This window comes from Macrobrachium rosenbergii, chromosome 19 (genome assembly GCF_040412425.1).
Source record: "Macrobrachium rosenbergii isolate ZJJX-2024 chromosome 19, ASM4041242v1, whole genome shotgun sequence".
In the NCBI taxonomy this organism is placed as follows: domain Eukaryota; kingdom Metazoa; phylum Arthropoda; class Malacostraca; order Decapoda; family Palaemonidae; genus Macrobrachium; species Macrobrachium rosenbergii.
Window position 1 is genome coordinate 29,481,293 of NC_089759.1, and position 20,802 is coordinate 29,502,094.

Below are 20,802 nucleotides of genomic sequence, written 5' to 3' on the forward strand. Positions count from 1 at the left end.
ATGTCGCAATAAACTCCTGAATGTCAGCGAAATTGAAGACGTCAGCGATTTAACCTTTCCTCTCAAGTCCTCTCGATGACCTTAATAGAAAGGACCCCCTGAGAGATCACCTGAGTTTGGCTTTTGACCTCTTTTTGTAAACAAAGACGAGTAATTGCTAATTCATCATCTTTCTCCCTGATGGGGATGAGATTGATCAGGTCCTCTGGAGCTTGTCTGTAGATCTATAGACTTTGTTGGCTGTGATGATGTTCAGAAAGGTTATTGACAATCGAAAACAATCGTCACCTTTTTTCCGGTTCTGTGCAAGCATTTAAGTTCTTGAGAAACACTGTCTTTCGAAAGGTTAATAAGTGTTTAATCCAAATAATAATCCCTGTTTCTCTTTTTCATTTCGTATAGCGCATTAAATTCTCCAGCTAACAGCCATGCAGTAAGAAAACTGTTATGCAACCGTGCTTTGAGGTACAAGAAAAAAGATATGTTATTTAGAACATTTTTATATTGTTAATAGTAGTGAATCATCATTATTTTCAAAGAAATATAGTGAATCATCATTATTTTCAAAGAAATATAATCAATCTGTAAAAAATAGTAAACCTCAGTTATTGTTTACAAAATATCAAAAATGCCTTGTTTAGAAATTCAGCTTTATGACAATACTAACCCGTACCATATGTTTGTAAAACGCTAGTTAAGCATTAATTTGTCTTTCTTTTTTCAGTTTAGGATGTTTGTCACGAATCTTCTGGAACCAAAGTCTTGATAACATCGACTACCATGTTAACACCGATGTTTGCACTTCTTTGCCTGTTAACGACACACCAAATAAACAGATGTGCTGCGCAGGTTTTGATTACTAGGACTGAACCCCTCAGCCATGTAGCTAGAGTACAGGAAGCATACGGTGATGATGGCAATAATAAAGCCAGTGAAAAAGAATCTACTACTACTGATATAGGCATCAAATTTATTACATCATCGTCTATTTTAGAAGAGGATAGGTTGAAAAACCCTATGTCCACCAGTACCTTAAGGGACGGAGAGCATACCATGTCATCGACTGTTGTAAGAGTCGCAGGTGTAGAAACCACATCATCAGCTGACCCTCAAGAACTTGGTTTGAAATACATACCATCTACTCTTCTAGCGGAAGTGAGACTGCAGACCACAGCTGCTCTAGGAGAGAAGACTCGGACCATATCAACTATCAGCTTCGAAAATAGACTACAGACACTATCTATACAAAGCTCAGGAAACCAGACGCCGTGGGTTTCATCTACACAAAGCTTAGGTACCCAGACATCGAGGATTTTATCCATGCAAAGCTTAGGTACCCAGACATCGAGGGTTTCAGCCACACAAAGCTTAGGTACCCACACATCGAGGGTTTCAGCCACACAAAGCTTAGGTACCCAGACATCGATAGTTTCATCCATGCAATGCTTAGATACCCAGACATTGAGGGTTTCATCCACGCAAAACTTAGGTACCCAGACATCGACAGTTTCATCCACGCAAAGCTTAGATACCCAGACACTGAGGGTTTCATCCACGCAAAGCTTAGGTACCCAGACATCGAGAGTTTCATCCACGCAAAGCTTAGATACCCAGACATTGAGGGTTTCATCCACGCAAAGCTTAGGTACCCAGACATCGAGAGTTTCATCCACGCAAAGCTTAGGTACCCAGACATCGAGAGTTTCATCCACGCAAAGCTTAGATACCCAGACATTGAGGGTTTCATCCACGCAAAGCTTAGGTACCCAGACATCGAGAGTTTCATCCACGCAAAGCTTAGGTACCCAGACATTGAGGGTTTCAGTCACACAAAGCATGGGTGCACCGACACCGAAGGTCTCATCAACGCAAAGCCTAGGAAATCAGACACCGATGACTGATCACAGTCGATCATCATATCATGATGATGAACAGTTGGAACAATCTCAAACATCTTCAGAAAACATGAATGTACTGAGCGCCATTCTGAGTCCCTCTCCAAGACCTAGAAACGACCCAAAGGCACAAACTGACACGTCCAGTGAATTAAAAAATACGAAAGAAGTTCAGAACAGCAACAAGTCAGAAGTTTCTTTAACTTCCGAGACCAGCTTCATTGAGTACAATGTGGATTTCGTCCAGAATAATAGCAATATCCTACAAAATAACGATTCGAACTGCGGTCATGACAACGAAGCGTCTCAATGCGACACAGATGATGAAAATGCACTGAACTCATCAACAGTTGATGAGCGTTACGTATTCACAGGAACTTCGGAAAGGACAACGACAAGTTTTCCATTTGTATCTGACACAAACAATTCTAGGCCAGAATCGAAAAATAATACCGAATCTATCAAAGTCCCATTTTGCTGCTTTGAACTACAAACCAAAAACCACTGCCCTCGTTTTCGACAGCACAACCTTGCACTGCCAGTCGCCGAGGATCACTGCAAACAGCCAACGCTAAAGAATGTTTCAATAACACCTAGGAGAACGCTCAACTGCTCAGCGAACAACCGAATCAAGATATCCCTCAACACAGAGAGCAAAGTCATATCATCTTCTGCAGAAATGGCACTGTTCAGTTTCAATCACTGGTTCATTTCGGAATTCTGCATCGAGGCCGACCTCGAGCTAGCAAATCAATGGTGGGCAGTCATCTGCGCCCTGGACGTCAATCAAGAACAGGAAGATTCTTGTCCTGAAAACAAATGCCTCCAGAAATGTTGCCCTGTTGGCCACGCGTTAAAAAATGATTCGTGTGTCTGTCATGTGGGCAAGTCCGTACTTTCCGAAATCATTGATGCCTCGCTCGCAAATGCCTCTGGGAGGTATCATGATTCCCAATTCTCAAGATTCGGAATGCCTAATTGCAAAGAACCGAGTGCGTCCTATTTTCTTGATTTGAATGGGGAAAAGAAGGATTTAGATTTAGTGAGGAGAAATATTATACGAGGAGAACAATCGCCATCACGAGAATGGTCTTGTATAGATGACTCTCTAGACGAACTGGAAAATGTCACTCGTCTAGTCAAGATAAGCTGCCGAGAACCAAAAGATGGAACATGGAAGGTAAATGACAATATTCTAATTGCCTATTATTGCTAGGATACATGTAAGCATATTCCAAGGCGACTGTGGTACCGTTTCTTTCCATCTACTGTCAGGCTTTTTGGAATTTCCTTCGTGCCTCTGTTTTTGCTGACCCTTCTTTCTCGTTGAGGCAAAAAAGTCTATCGCTTTCTTCGTGGTAAAGGCCTTCTCTTATTCTTCCTTTTTTCTTATTCTTGTTTCCTTCGAGGTCGGGGTAGAAGAGAACATTAGGTTGTCCAACCCATTGCCCTTTGCACATCAAAACAAAAAAAAAATAAAATCCAAATTTCTATGCCGTCATGAATAGTTTCTCTTACTTTACTCAGCTTTATTGGACTTACAGAAAATATATGTGAAGAACAGTACGACAGACGCATAGTTGTGACTGTATACATCTAGTTCGATTAAAACCTTACCATATTTAGGAGTACCGTGGTTTTTGTGGCCTTAGAATTTTTTAGCAAAGCTTTAGGAGATGTGCTTGTTGGTCTACAAGTGAGAACATGAAAGGATAAATTAATATTCATATTCTTTCATGACATTATAAGCAAATGCAGTTTCAACACTAATACAGTATATATTGATCATATAATTAATACTTTTAAGGCACCTACATTTCGGTTACCCCAAACTACAAGAATTCCTGAAGCAGAGTAGTTTTGCCTTTTTTTTTGAAAAAGTAGAAAATGCGGTAAAGTTTTGTAGATACTGTATAAAACACTCAGTGACGACTGAATTAAACAGTATTAGTTTTATTTCAAAATAACGCGTTTCTGATAAATTCTGTGTACATGCTCTCACTTACTGCATAGAAAACGGATTAACGTTACATAATGTCACAATATTTGAGCTTGTAGTCCCTTAATTACATCACGAATTCAATAAAAATGAAAGCACAAATTGAATGGTAGGGGAGAAAAACGCATGCGCTGTTAACGCACAAACCCCTTCAACTGTTATAAGGTGTGGTGGAGGTAAGAGGTGGGGAGGCAAGTTAGACGGCATCAACTGTGCGCGCATCATGAGCAGTAATTGTCGCTAGAACCATAGTAGTAGTAGTAGTAGTAGTAGATAAAAAAACAGTGCAGGGACCTCTCGAAAGGCCTACGTTTCGATAGATCAATAAACGGATGACTGCAGAGTCACATTCGAAACAGATATGAAAAAAGCAAATAAATTAAACCATGGATTTCTTCTCCGCAAACAGACCTTACGGAACGTGCTCATCCCGGCCGGCTTAATCGTGTCGTGCGTGTTTCTGCTCTGCACGCTGACGTGTCATCTATGTGTGGCACCTCTGAGGGACTTACACGGCCTGTGTCTGGCAGCGTACATGGGAGCCCTGTTGGTCGGCGATGCGTCTCTCTTCACAATTAAGATGTATTCAGGTGTCCTGAGCAAGTCTGCATGTTTAGCCATGGGTGAGTAACGACACAGGTAATGCACGCAGGGAATTAGTTTTGGTCCAGGATAAATTATATAAAAAAGGGAAATCTTGAAAAAAAAATTCAAGAAACATTCACCCAATTCATGCATATTTAATATATACCTTACCCATCAGCCATCAAAATTATATTAAAAAGTGGAAATTTACTGCAATGGATTAAATATTTTGAAGAAAGTTAGTCTCCTACAGAAAAAGGAAAATGTAACTTGAAATATTCACAAAATCCACAGAAGAGGAGGCTTTTGAAGTCTGAAAGTGGGACAACTGACCAGCAACGGTCATCCAGTCCAACGATTTAACAAGCAATACTTTCAATCTACTGTACAAAGTACAAAATGCAAGTTATTTGTCATGAAATGTATGCTGCATTGTGTAACACATACCCACACCCACAAGCACACACATATAAAATTTAAAAAATAAATAATTATATATATATATATATATATATATATATATATATATATATATATATATATATATATACATATACATATACATATTCACGTTCACTGTGCCGTGAGGATAAAAGGACTAAGGGTGGCTGCGCTCCAGTGGACAGAAAGGTTGAAAAGTGAATATACTCAAAATTACATAAACGTTAAGTTATGGAGGTAAACTTATGTTGTCCAATAAATATTAAAATTCACTAAAAGGTATCGGAAGATGAAATATTTACAGGAACTATCAATGGAGCTCCGTGGCACTACCAGAATTACATTAGTAAAATCACAAATACTATAGAAAAGTGCCACAAAACTGCAAGCTTTTAACAACAGGCCTTCGCAGGCTAACAAACAATAGGTATGAGTGAGGATTCGAAGAATGCTTAGGATGGGGTACGTTGACCGAGAACAGGGCCGCACTGATAGTCTGGATATCTTGACCGGACATGGCACCTGGAGTATGCAGGAAGATGGCACCGTTGATCTACAGTTGCTGTCACACGAATCTGCAATAGCAGGAATTTTGAAAACACACACAGGATCAAAACACTGGTTCAGTAACAATTACAGTAAAAACACATATACACAACTTAACACTAGTATTCCACTACTGATAACACAATCAAAATTACAACAATCTCTGAGGGAGAGTAAAAGGTTATGGGTATCAGAAAATGGGAGAACAGGTGTAAAACAGGTAAGATATAATTGGTGAGGCCGACAAACAACTTCCAATCACACTACCTTAGTCCGCAGACAAGAGATGAGGTTTGTAGAACCAGGTTTTCGAAGTGGGGCGTCAATGGAATTAATTGTTGTCAGTTAGAGTTCCTCGCCATCAGAGTCTCGTGTAGACTTCAGGACGGAGAGACGTCGTCAGGATAACTAGCAGCTTGACATCTTAGGAAAACTAGCAGGGTGACTCCTTGAGAGTAACTAGCAAAGAATGGTCCATAGGAGTCGGTGACCGTGTTTTTACATTTCTGACAGCCTCTTCTTAATAGGGTCATCAATTGTCTTCTCAGGGCACGCTCCTAACCCAGTCAGGTACATGGAAAGGTCGTTGAGCTTCGGCCGATGAAAGGTTGAAGGAGGAGAGGTGACAATGGTATGATAATTAGATGGGAGAGTTGAGGTTGAATAGGTGGGGATGCAGGTGTGGGTCAGGTCAAGACGGCGACCCTTAATGGCATGGCAGGTAGTTGAATTGGAGGGGAAACTCCTCAGAGAACGAAGTGACAAGAGTGAGGATTACTAGGGTTAGGTCAAATCAGTAATGACTTAGGGTATGGTCATGCATCAGTATCTCATTTACCACCTGCGCTGGCTTAACTCGAAAGCTTGAGTGAAAACTCCCAAAGCAACTAGTACTACTTTCAAAGTTTACGTTATCTTATATACGAAAATAAAGGGGGAAAAATCATATACAACGAATTAACAAGGCGTTTGTGAAAAAAATATATATGTGCGTATGTGTGTGTGTTCATACAGTTTCCTTTGACGTAAAATAGTGGACTTGACAATACAGACCACAACCGGGTCGTCCTCCAGTTAGAAAAACCTTCAGTTAAACACATTAATGTACTCTTACGTAACTGTAGGGTGGGGGACGGGATGACGAGTAGGTCCCCCGAGACCGGGCGTACATATTCATTTAAATGGGGAAAAATACAACAGCTAAGGTTACAAAAGTCAATAATTAAACCTCACAAAGAGGCTTTTGAAAACATTAACAAGAGAGCGAGCCAAGTGCAAGGCCATGTATACGCTATTTTAGAAGCACAGATGATGAAGAACACAGTAGATCTTACTTAAGCGGCAGGTTCATCTGTTCCTAGGGTAGGTTACGCAACTACAGCACATTACCTAACGCTTAATACGAAGGGCTAATTACGGATTCTGACACAAACACAGTTTTAGTGCCTCATCTGTATCTTTCATAAATGAAGTTGTGTGTACTGCAAAAAACTGTTGCTGTGTATCATATGAAAATATGAATGTGGCTTTGATAACCTCTGTCTGGGTAAACGGCATAATGTTGAGAAAAATATATACTGCATGTACATACATATATATATATATATATATATATATATATATATATATATATATATATATATATATATATATATATATATATTATATACAATATATATTATAAACATTAAACTGCAAATGTCGTTTAATGTCCAATTCGCTCTACCTCGGATATAATACCGAAGGGGAATTACAACTGATAAGTGACGAACCACTTATCAGATATAATTCCTCGTCGGCATTATTTCCGAGGTAGAGCGAACTGATATTAAACATTTGTAGCTTAATGTTTATGAATATCAAAAAGGTCACAGTGATGTGACAAAAATTCACGCACACATACACATACATACATAAAACGATTGTTGATACAAATGAACATTATTCGTTTGCATTGCCGTATTATATTATACACACACACACACACACACACACACACATATATATATATATATATATATATATATATATATATATATATATATATATATATATATATATATATATATATATATATATATGTGTGTGTGTGTGTGTGTGTGTGTATACATATATATAATAGGGCAATGCAAACGAATAATGTTCATTTGTATCAACAATAATTTTTTGACAACATTCACTGAAAATTATGTAACTAAGTCTTTCGATTCACTTGACTCACATTTCCTACAACGGGAAGTACCAGCAGAAGCAGAAGTGACTGCATTTAAATGAATATCATTAGCATGTAGTGTGAAATTACAGATCCCATGGCCTACTTTTTCCCTTCATGTACAGAAATAACGCCCAGCGCCTTGCAGCAACTGAACTCGCCCCCGTGGTAGACTCGAATTACAAACGAGATCAGCAATTACCGTGTGAACTGATAAATAACATGCAATCTCCATCTCCTTAAGGATTGCTTTGATGGTCTAATTTTCGTTTCTTTCCACAGGTACGATCATCCACGTGTCTTTCCTCTCCACGTTCATGTGGCTGAATGTCGTGTGTATCGATATCTGGAATTATGTTGGGTGAGTGAACTTTCGTGTGAAGAACCGTTGGGTATAACATTTTTACAGGTATCCAGAATATCTCTTACCCTCAGATGGGATGGTTTCAGAAGGGTTAAATCCCAGTTTTCAGCAAGTCTTTTGAGATGAAGCTCCCCTTTGGTTGCTACTCACCAAAGTTGTGTAACTACCAGTGATGAAATTCGTTGCTAGGTCAGCAGAGGAGTTACAAGATTCAGAGGAATTGGCCTAAAAACTCCAGCTTACTCGGGAATCAAGTAAGGTACCTTTCCAGTTTTAATAATTTCAGCAAATGTTAGATTCTTAAAAATCGGAAAGCTGCCGAACCTCTGATTAACAGATTGTAGTGAAGGCACTGGTCTATACGCCAAATTTAGTATTTTAACCGTAAATTTCACAACGATCCCCGGTTAAAGTCTACCAGAAATGCGTAAAATTGTCGCCTTGTCACGGAATCACTGTTCATGTGTATCACTGATAATTATAGCATAATGAAAATTACGTAAACATTTCAAATAACAAACTTAATTTTCCGTGTTTGTACAAGAATGAACACGTTTTTGAATTTGGTTTAAACTAAAAAAAAAACTTATGATTTTAAATCAAAACAATCACTAAGAAAGCAGACCTATTTACCACACAAGGTAAAAGAGCGAAAACGCGTAGTTTCAAAAACGATCCATTTCCTGTACAAAGTAAAGGAATGAAAAGACTTCAATTTACAAAAGCTCAGATCCATTTCCCAAAGAAGGTAAAAATCTCGAAGGACATTAGTTCACAATACCCTAAGGTCGGAATAGCTAATAATGAAGCCAGCAGAATCGCACCACACACACACACACATCAGAAAGAGAGCCACTTAATGAAGTTCACGCCATCTGATATCCATAGCACCCTCCACCTCGTCCAATTAGCTCCTCTTGTAGCTTCGGAGATCTCTGATGTTCCAGGACACCCTAATGACCCTCCAGTTATTGTGTGAGGCCAGTCGTCACTTGCCACGGATGCGCGCATCATTAATTCGGAGGCTGAAGCTCCGTCGCACTCTTCGTGGTTAAACTCCTACATTTTCTTGTCTGTCTTCTTGTTTTCTTCGGGTTTGGGTTAGAAATGGGCGTTAGGTTGATTGTAATTTTGGTCTTTGTTCATATTATAATTCCATGTATGGTATATGACAAAAGAGAAAGAGATTACACCATTTAGAGAAACCCGCATATTTTCCCGCAGAGAGAGAGAGAGAGAGAGAGAGAGAGAGAGAGAGAGAGAGAGAGAGAGAGAGAGAGAGAGAAAATTAAGATCAAGCACTGAACAGTTCATGAACCTTTTCCAATCACTCTATGAGTCAGAGTCAGATGAGAGAGAGAGAGAGAGAGAGAGAGAGAGAGAGAGAGAGAACATTTAGACCAAGCTCAGAACAGTTTTGAAAACCATTTTCAATCACTCTAAGAGTCAGATGTCTTGCGTATTGAACAAGATGCGGCTTGATTTGCCGTCATTCACGTATTCATTAACCCTCCTTTCTTTCGAGGCAATCACTTCCAGGGAAATTGCTGGACTTGAGTTTTACTCTTCCTGTGACCCGGATCTTCATGAATAACGTCAGAGCACACTCAGGGTTCCCCGCTACCTCACCTTGGCGGCCCCCCCCCTCCCCCCACACACATACAAAGACACACACGCACACACAGACACACACAATGCCCCAAGGACAAGAGAGTAAAAATATAGGGAGCAAAGGAATTCTTGAGTGAAGAATTATCTAAGAAATAAGAGCTGAAAAGTGTGGCCTTTTACACCAGGAAGAACAAGCTATGGATCCTACAGGATGGAAAAGAAAACAAGGCTTGGATTTACAGAAACTGCACAGAACGTTATTGGTAAAAGATGGGATATCAGAAGTGGAGTTACATAAACATCGTTGGACCCAGCAGTATTGTAACTGGGTCTACAGAGAGAAAGACCAGACTTGGGTTAGGTTGGGTTGGGTTAGGTAGTGATAGGCACTGTAGCATCAGTATTTTGTGATTCCCCGAATACAGTCGTTCTATATGCCTCTGGTAAGAAACGTAATCTTCCTTTGAAGTAAAGAAGCTGGCATCTCTGATCAGGTTGAAAAGAAGCATGAAAAGCAGCAGAAGCAGAAACTAGATATGAATTCTGCTGACGATCTCTTATTCAATTCAGGTGGCTGAAGAGCAGACGCCACCATATCCTTTGTTAGATGGAGAAAAAAAGGTTTGACAAACGACGAGACATATTCTCAGTAACTTTACAGAGAGAAGCCTTGAACTCAAGGTTCCAGGTGTCAGAGCAATAAACACTCATGGAAACTTTCGAGGTATCAAGAGCCAGCGTTTAATGTACTGAAAAGGCAGACGCCACCATATCCTTTGTTAGATGGAGAGAAAAGGTTTGACAAACGACGAGACATATTCTCAGTAACTTTACAGAGAGAAGCCTTGAACTCAAGGTTCCAGGTGTCAGAGCAATAAACACTCATGGAAACTTTCGAGGTATCAAGAGCCAGCGTTTAATGTACTGAAAAGGCGAGTCCGAAGGCCCGATAGTCCGAAGGCCCGATAGTCCGAAGGCCCGATAGTCCGAAGGTCCGATAGTCGTAGGTCTAAGCCGGCATTCCGAGGCAAGCGCCCCCCACCCCCGCCTGATTAATCCCCCCGCCTCCATGGCTAATACGGCAAAATTGTAACCAGTAAACACCCCTAGGGTACGTTATGTTGGTATTTTTATGGGTGTTTACTGGTTACAATTTTGCCGTATTAGCTATGGAGGGGTGGGGGGCTGATTACAGTCCGTCGGACTATCGGGCCTTCTGACTTTCGGACTATCGGACCTTCGGACTGTCGGGCCTGCTGACTTTCGGACTATCGGACCTTCGGACTATCGGGCCTTCGGACTATAGGGCGGTCACCGAAAAGGCTGGGGAGAGACAAAGTAATGACGGGAAAGAGCAAGAACGCTAATCGAACAGCAAGTGTTTAGTTACCTCTCACATCATATCAGTATGAGTAGAGACACCTGGTGTGGTGTATTTTCAAGCCTGGAAGGTAGAAAGAAGACCTCGTATTGTAGGCCGACATAGAGGCCTACCTAGAAGCAAAAGGAGACAATTACAGATGGCGTTGGCAGAGGATATTTGAGCTAAATGACATTACAAATGTGATTTAAGTGCGTTAACGTTACAGTAAATGTTGGCTTCAACTCTCAACCATTAAATGTCAGTGAAGTGATGAGAAGAGAGGCAGGCCTATTTACCATTATGCCACTCGATTATCCCACTCCCTCACCTTTGAGGATCAAAGGCTTCTCTAGAGACCGTAAACGCCTTACGGTGTAGTGCAATAGGGGGCAATATGATACAATCACTTATGTGTTCATCAATAAACAGTATGACGGTTATGATCACTTAGGTGAGCAATCTTCTTCAAATACCGAAAACAATTTTTGTGACTGTGTATAGTGTGTGCGCGTGGGTCTGACACAGAGACAGAGCTCAAATCTGACTGCAAGGATGAGCCAGAAATTAAATTCTCGATTAAGTAGCTGATTACTGAGAGAGAGAGAGAGAGAGAGAGAGAGAGAGAGAGAGAGAGAGAGAGAGAGAGAGAGAGATTACTTGACTGATGACCGATAATGTCTGCACACGTCAGATGCATGCAAAGACACACTGAGATTTGCCCTGAGTGGATGATTAAAGAGATACAGACTCTGAAGGGAGAGAAAAATATCCATTTTGTAAAAGAAAAGTTTGGTGGAATATCAGTAAAATTCTTCTTGAAATCAAAAGGCATTTTATAAATATGATCACTGAATTAGTAATGATGGCTTCATACTTCACCCCATGTCGTGGGGATCAGCGTCCATTTGCATCAATTTTCCTTGCTTTTTATTAATTCCAACCCTCATTTTTTCATTTTTTTTCACCAGTTCATCAATGAGGAAAGCAAATGACCTTACGCGATGTCATGGAAAGCATAAAGAAAAGAATAAAGAAATAAATAATTTTATCTTCGTTTACTCTCTCCTTCCAGCTTTCATTTATTCACGGTCACCTCCATTCATCAGTCAGGTTAAGGGACCAAATGCTGCCAATCTTTATGATAAAAAGCAAAAGAAATGAAAGACAGCAATTACAAGTACATTCATAAACGGTTAAACGAATGAAACCCTTCTTCTTTCCCAATGCAGGCAGACGGTGCAGGCTGTTCCCTTGTACCGAAATCCCAGCAACCTTCGGTGGTTTATCGTTTACGGACTCTATGCCTGGGGTTGTCCAATTATCTTCGGCGGCGTGATTGGCGGACTGCAGGCCAGTCCGGCCAATCACAACCTGTCTTTCCTCCCGGACTTTGCAGCCAACAGTTGTTGGTTCAACGGTAAGTGAATTCTGAGGAGTAATCTAGATCCGCAGCAGTTATTTAATGTACTTAACCCCATCTACTAGGCCATCTTCATATTTAGATTAATTTTCAAATGTGGCCTTTGTAAACATAATGAAAAACTGTACTGCAATAAAAAATGCAGCATATGAAAGTTTTTAAGACCAGAATCGGTCAATAACTTTGCAAATGGTATGTCATTGTGAAGCTATTTTCCTGGCAAATTAAAATGATTCTGAACTGTGTGAGGACATTAGCTACACTTCGAGGCAGCCTATTTTTGCGATCATTTATTAATTCTTACCAATGTTCACAATCCTACCTTTCTGCAATTCTACCTATCATCTAATGTTCCAGTCTTCCGGAAGTCTAAAAGAAAATTTTTAGTACACAAGACGATTAGAACTATGAAACTTGTCTTTTCATTGACCCTGGTAACTGTCATGCCAGATAAGCCTGAATCAAAAACAATAAACTGATTGATTAACTGAAAACATAACAAACAGAAACACCATCACTTCCATACTTTCATAGGGCTTGCTTGCAAGACGGTTTCTTAAATAAAAGGGAGACTGAAGTAAAGTTAAAGAAGCTTGACAGCTAAGCGGGAAGAGACCAACAGGAACAGAAAGTAATGTAACTGGGGCAGAGGAGATGCTGCATAAAACCTTTGGTACAATCCACAGTATGCCCACTGTGACACCCATCTCCTGGGCTTAGCGTATCTAATGCAGGATCTTCAAATGGCAAGAATTTTATATTCTCAGAAGAATATATAAAAGGGGTTGGTATAAGGAAAGCATGAGTCAGTCATATGGCTTAGTCACGTGGAGAGAATGGAAGAGAACAGGGAGGTTGTAAATGGTGTCCAATTTTGAAGTTTCTCAAGCAAGGAGAACAGGTAGACCTACGAGGTGTTGGGCCCCTGGAAATCAAGTGTTAGAATGGAAGCTTCGTACCATTCAGGAGGAACAAGGACGTGAAAAACAAGGGGTTACTGTTACAATGATTAAAGGGAGGCAGTTACTTTGCTGGTGACTCAAAGAGTAGGCATCGAAACTGTGCACAATATGAAAATTTTATGCAGAGAGTTTCATAATGAATTAGCAGTAAAGGGCAAATTTAGCAGGAAAATCGATTCCATTTCCCTTTTTTTTCTGAGCTCATAAATTTTTAAAAAAGATGTCTGCTTCTATGAAAATCCTCTTGATAGGAAAGAAATTAATAAGTAAAAATAGTTCCAACGGCCTGGCATTCTAACAATCAGGTTATTTGGTACCGTGAGTCATTAGCAAGATGGATTTATCGAAGAAAATTAAAAAGATGAAACCTTCAGCATAAACGCAATAACATATAATACATAACATATAAGCAACATTCAGAGTCAAGGGGTTTTAGCATCTAAATTCGAGTATATCCGTGACACAATCGAAAGAGATAATTCACGAAATTCCTCGCGATTACACCGCCAGGTGACGACTTCTGGGAGACCCTGCTCTTCTTCTACGGTCCCATAGGAATCATGTTCATAGTGAATGCCTACTTCATCGTCCACACGGGTATGCGGCTCTACTGCCTGCACTACTGTTGTTGCCTCCGCTCTCTCTGCTGCTTCATCCCGTCGCCTTACAACACGCAACAACAACCACCGCTCCATAGGACATATCTGAACGAGTGAGTCTGCATAAGGTATAAGATTCTTGCACTACACACACACACACACACACATATATATGTGTGTGTGTTTGTGAATATATATATATATATATATATATATATATATATATATATATATATATATATATATATATATATATATACATATACATACACACCCACACACACAAGCAATTCTTAGAACAAAACCTGAAAGCTTCAGCGTCTGAAAAAACAGACACTATTCACCAAAATCCCCAACTTAAAGAGATACGGAAAATTATGGCATTTCTATTTCTGAGTAAAGCTGATTGGAATTTTAGACAGATGGAAAGAACGTGTGGAACCGAGACGACTGCAAAGTAATGATTGTTTTGCAGATTCTGGGAAAGGTTCTCGCTTTTTGCGCTCCTGGTATGTTGCTGGGGTACAGAGTTCATCTCCTGGCTCTCGGGATCTGGGGACTCGGAAATCTGGTAAGTGGAGATTGTTCTTTTCCTCTCATTTCTTTAGACTAAGTTTCAAGGAAACCTTTCTTACCGACAAATAACAAAAATAAGGCTCTGATGTCTTTTAAAATGGATTAGAGTTTTTTTTAAATTAAAGAGATGCTGAGTACCTAGCAAATCTTTTGCGAGTCGAACTAAATGATGAGTGTAAAAAGCCCATCGTAAATGATTCTAGCAAGAAAGAGCCAAAGTTATTTAGCAGATAATGTCTTTCGTTTTGTTTTTACTTCTTAGGCCTAATTCTGCATTTGATTTGGTCAAAACCTCCTATGATTTAGAAACAAATTTCCATGGCTTTCGCTCAAAATATATGCTTAGGGGGGCTTCAGATATCAAAACAATTTTCCTTGCACCATTTCACCATATTAACTCGTATCAAAAAACGCACACATGAAGATATTTCAAGTAACTGAAGCCTCCACGTTGTTTAATAGCCTTTCCCAACCTTAAGCTCTCTCCGCTGTTTATGTGAGTTTCAATCTCTTTGCTCATTTCCTTATGAAGCTTAAGGAAATGGCTTAAAATTTAGATTAATTTGAGGTTTCGAATTTTCCAAGTGCGTGAAGCCGTATATTTCCGGCAATTCCTTACCAGCTTTCTCATGTAATAAGTATTTTTGCTTACATGATATGAATCTTATTTATTTACTACTTATTTCCTTGTCTTTCCTATTCTATTCAGAAGAAATCTGAATACGGTCAAGTTGTGCTTATACAAAGAGCAATATTTGTTTAGTTATCTACAATGAAGACTTAAAAATGATTGAAAAACCTAGTTATAAAACGCCGAATATCCTGGATGAAAAGAGCTATAAGTCAGAGCGGAAAGATTTAGCTTCGAGTGCTGTAATTATATTTTCACTAAGTGTATTCTGCTTTTTAAAACTGATTTATTGTTCATGGTGTTATGAAATGGTCATTGTTACCATCATTTCTCATTGGTATTTAAAAGCAAGATACAAAATGATCTAAGTCCTAGTGACTGAGTCTATACGAAGGATACTGAAGTGTTACCCTTGGCTATTGCAATACACTATCTTGTGATGAATATAATTTCATTGGAATGAAACTGAACTTGACATAAATTTTTACTGGTTAGCAAAAATGTTTCTCTTGGTGCGAGATGACCCCCAGGGCTTTTGGCAGTCTAATTCCTTAACACGGCATGTCCTTTACATGAAGAACGCTTAATTAGAAATACTACATAATTTCAGGTTAGGAGAACATACATAATCTTAACGGGTGATTTTACTGCCCCCTTTTATTACAGCTTGAACAAATACTCTTTTTGTATGATACACTAAAGTCGTTTTCCTGTTTTAGCAAAGCAAATACAATCAAAGATTGGAAATAATTCCAATCGTTGAAAACTTCTTCCGGAAACAGCATTTGTAATCTACCATGTAGTTCATATGAACGATAAGAGACAAAGGTGAAGTTGTAATTAAAACGGTAGAGGGAATCAGAACCTCTGTTATTGCACGCAATGCTCTCTCTATTTTTGATTTCATCACATACAAAAACTTTGTGGCCGCAATTTCAAATCATGAAGGTCTGACTTTTTCACACTCATGTCGAATCCAATACTGTGACACTTCACTCGCATTTTAAGATTTCACTAGCGGATAGATATTTGATATCTTCAGTATTGATTTTGATATACAAAAAAATGGTACAGCATCAAATGAGAACATGGCGGAGTAAATTCAAACTGAATTCCCATTACCTTTCAGGGGACTGACAGACACCATAAACGCGTTTCAGGGCTTCTTCATCTTCCTCATTTTTCTTCGGAGCACAAAGAAAAGGCGACTCTTGAAAAGCAGCATCAACAAATGGCTGAATAATCTCAGCACAACTCGTTCAGCCCTTTGCAAGAGGATGTCCTTCCCTCAGTCCATGCCTGCCAGACACCTCGTAGCTAATCTGAGAAACACAGTGTCCGCAAAGAAGCCCCTCAGCAGTGGCATCCTGAAGGACAAGCTGACAGAAACCACTAGTATTGACAAGATCATCTGCAACGAGGTCACTAGAGGCTGCGACTCGAAACCTGATGGTGACGTAGGCAGCCCAGAGGTCACATCCCAGAATCCTAGCCCCGTGTGGACAGTAATTCCACAGTGGAAATCCCTTAAATCAAGATCCTACTTCCTACACAACGTCGGCGTGGGACATTCGAAAGACGGTTCAAACAGGATATTCGAGAATCTGGGTGACTTACAAAATATTTACCTGCCCCGCGAGGGAGAAGAAAGGAATCGGAATAGCCACTTAAACAGAAAATCGAGCTGCGAGAGCAACTCCTTCGAAGGGTGGACCTTAATGAAGACGAGGACAGGATCCATCTCTCTGAAAGACGACAGACATGGCTGGGATGACAAAAGTGGCGTTGTCTGCCAAGCCTTGACAAAGAGAGATTCAAAGTAAGCAGTGAGTTTCTAAACATGTCAAAATTAATGCACAAAGAATAGACAGTATTACAACATTAAGTTAACCCTCTTATTTTTTGCCTTGGATTTTATAACAGCTGGAAGTGAATCGTTCATTTACCCAGCCTGTTAATCAACGAGCATTTTGTGCCCTTTCCAGCCAGTATAACCAAGGAGGAGTCCAGTTAATGCGATTCAGTAAGTAATAAAGCTCTTTGAAGTATATGTAATCTGCTACCTGAATGACAAAGTTCTTTTGCTTATATTGAGGTCTTTCCACAACAATAAGAGCGCAAGGTTGTATATGGATAGAGACAAAGAATTTAATGATTGTAGTCTGAATATCTTTGCTTAGATGCTTTGTAGCAGGCTAAGTTATGTTGTGTTTAAAAAAATAGTTCATAGTGCAAAAGGAGCCACTTTAGTCCCCTACAGTTTAAAGATTTTTTTATTTAAAGTACTGTATGTTATGACTTTCCTTCTCAAACTGACTCTATGTTATCTTCATGTTGTTCATATTGATACTACAGACAGTGATTATGCCCTTTCTTATATTACAGTGGTAGAGCGTTATCTTTAAGGAACTATGTGCAGCTCTTGTTTCATAATTATTAGTAGATAATATGGAGCAGATTCGCCAACAACCAAATCGCCTCCAGTGACCCCTTTCTCCAGTTTCCAAACTCCCTCTTGTGTTCCACTCTACAGGAATTCCACACCCTCTGTTGAAGTGGTATCATATCTTTTCTCACTCCAGGGCTCACTTTGTACTATTTCCGCACTGTGTGGGTGTCACTTTGTGTGTGTGTGTGTGTGTGTGTGTGTGTGTGTGTGTGTGTGTTTGAAGTTATCGGCAATACTCCTCACAGTTGCTCGCTTAACGACCAGTGTTTGTGTACATCACAATTTGCTCCGAGAAAAAAAAATGCTTCATATATTTTTACCTATGAAGCTAAATAATTCACATTACAGACGATAATTACCCCAAATTGTGATTTAGCATTACACTGATAATTGTTAGCATACCGGGTATGCACAATAAAATTCTGAAATATCTAAATAACTAGTTTCATCCTGGAATTAAATACCGTTCAATAACCTATGAATTTCATGATTCCAACTTAAAAACAGATTTTATTAATCATTTTGCCGTTCCTCTTCGTGTAGGAGTACTGTATGCGGATTAGGTACACTCATCATATCACTGTATAGCTGACAATAGTACTGAGCAACGAACTGTCAACAAATAATGAAAACATTAATGAAGAAGTCAGCTTCCTGCCCTCCAATCGAAGGATAACACTAAGTATACACTGACGAATGCAGGACCATCATCATCATGTGTAGGTCATTATCCTTCATCTCTTTATACCGACTGCAATTCCCTTCAGTCTTTTTGTGTTCTTTTATAAGCGTGAAAAACTTGTTCTGAAACTTCTTTTCTTCGTGATTTGACAAGACTGTTCGTGAATCGTATGCATCTTATGTGAGCATGCGCTTTAAAAAGAAGACGATACTCAGAAGGAACACAGAGGTACATGCTTTTACACGTACATACAGATTGAAGGTAGTTACCGTCGGTGTTAAGAGCTCAGAGATACTGAACGATATATGACGACAATGATGGTCCCGCGTTCATCAATGAAATTTAGTGTTTTTCGAGTTTTTTCTTAATGTTTATTAATAATTCATTGCTTATGTGCCCGTACCTAATTCACGAGTAGTAATCCTTTTAACAGTCTGAACACCGTAGAAGCAGGGAAATTGGTCAAGAAAAATTTTCTTTACGCTGGAATCAATTACTGCACGGTATTTAAATCCAGGATGAAGATAGTGATGGAGGTATTTCAGAATTTTCTTGTTGAATATCAAGCACGCCAACAAGTGTGTGTGTAACACTCATGAATGGACCTGAAATTGCACAAAACCTTATTCCCATTTGGGGTAATTATCATTTATATCGTGAAGTATTTGGTTTAATAAATAAAAATGTACGAAGCATTCTCTTCTTTCCCCCTTAAGCAAATCGTAGTGTACCCAAAAACAGGAGGTTTAGCCATCAAGGGCCAGACGTATTACCGATAACTTGGAACACACACACACACACACACACACACACACACACACACACACACACACACACACACACACACACTAACACCTATAAAGTGATCCTTAGACCGAGAAAAGTCTGATATTATACGATTAGATCAGAAAAGGATACCCTGGTAGATTCAAAGTGTGTGAAATTCCAGTAGAGAGAACACAGGACGAAGGTTGGACAAGGGGGAAGGAGGTCACTGGAGACGATCTGGGTAGGGGCGAGGCACCGCCATATAATCGCTATCATCCAGTCATCATTCTATCTCTTTTGAAATGATTTTTTGTTCTTCATTTTCTGTAACTGACAGCTCGGTCTTCCGGATCAATGTATATCGCGTGGTTGTAAACTGAAGTTGGAATAAACTGCCTTTGATGAATCCAAATAGTTAACAATGATTTGGAGAATACGACTTTAAGCAATCTACATTACGCAGGAATCTGTTGCCTTGTGTAAATCTGAAATTCAAAGCTGAAATCAAGAGATTCTATCTCGTATTATTTCTGCTCTCGAATTTTTATTACGCGATGAGCTTGGTTAACTAGAATGTACAATTATTATAATAATGTAGGAAGCTCTTCGTAACGTGCAAATCCTTCACTTTTAGCCACTGATGGTGCTGCTGTTTCATTTCATGCATGCCACGTCATTCAAAACTGAAATAGTATTGATGACCGTGTGAAAAGGATAGTTAGGAATTTAGGAAAGGCATTTGCTATTGTTGTCTCAAACCCCACCGAAAGTATTAGCCTATCGACAAGGTATTATTTGCTCTTTGAACTGCGCAAACATGGAAGAAGCTGGTGCTTAGGCCATCGGAAGCAATGTGGACTTGCTGGAACTGTTTTGGAAATCTTGGAAACTGCATAGTTGGGTTCTTGGTCTCAGGTTTCGAAAAACACTGGACAAATCCCTTTCACATGTACATTTCAACCTCTATCTTTTTGGCTCTTGTTGGCGGATCTTGAATGCCTGAGTTTTACATAATTTTTTTTTTTTATAGATACTGATACGGCAATCCGAACTATTTGAATGGTTTACGATTCCAAATAACATTATCAAGAAGGCGTAACGGGTTCATGTATTGGTAAAAATGACATTTGCTTCTTAAAAGAGAAAAAAAAAAATTCTCTGATCAAGCTCTCGTACTAACAACAACTAACAGCAGAGGGCTAACCCAGTCGCACGTGGTGTCCAGTGCAATGTCCCAGTCATCAAAATCACATTTCTCAGATAGTCCTTTTTGACTGAACGAAGTGGACACAAAAGGCCCAACTTAATATCCCTGGATTTGTAAGCAGGCTTCTTTTTGCCTCTCGACAAATGAGCATAACAAAAGGATTCATCTCACTTAAGAAAAATAGATATCACTTCATTGCTTCCGGCACCGTTTGTATAATTTACTCGCTCTAAAATATCACCACTGAAATTGCTCTACGCTCCAACAAATTCCCTGAATCTCGCTGGCGTTCGCCAATCCTTTATCATTAACACGAAGCCTCTGACGAGCTGTAATCCTCAAAAAATGAGCTGTAATCATTCTTAATTCCGTAATTACAGACACCACACTGACGCCAACGCCAGGCCGGTTTAGTTACTTGCGAATAAGAGGATTATCACAACGGCCGGAGATGCCACGAGTTGTCATTAAACGCCAAATCTAATTAGACTA

The 20,802-nt window shown here is 39.5% G+C and overlaps 2 protein-coding genes across 3 annotated transcripts in view; one reads left to right on the plus strand and one right to left on the minus strand.

The window, feature by feature from the left end:
• The window catches only part of LOC136848792 (methyltransferase-like protein 22), a 276,110-nt gene that overhangs the window by 138,584 nt on the left and 116,724 nt on the right, over nt 1–20,802 (minus strand). The gene's annotated exons all lie outside the window — the stretch shown is intronic.
• LOC136848522 (uncharacterized) lies at nt 781–19,509 on the plus strand. Its single transcript, XM_067120792.1, has 7 exons — nt 781–3,075; nt 4,304–4,517; nt 7,961–8,039; nt 12,246–12,433; nt 13,909–14,110; nt 14,473–14,568; nt 16,334–19,509. The coding sequence occupies exons 1-7, from the start codon at nt 781–783 to the stop codon at nt 17,025–17,027; spliced, it is 3,768 nt and encodes a 1,255-aa protein (XP_066976893.1). The 3' UTR covers nt 17,028–19,509.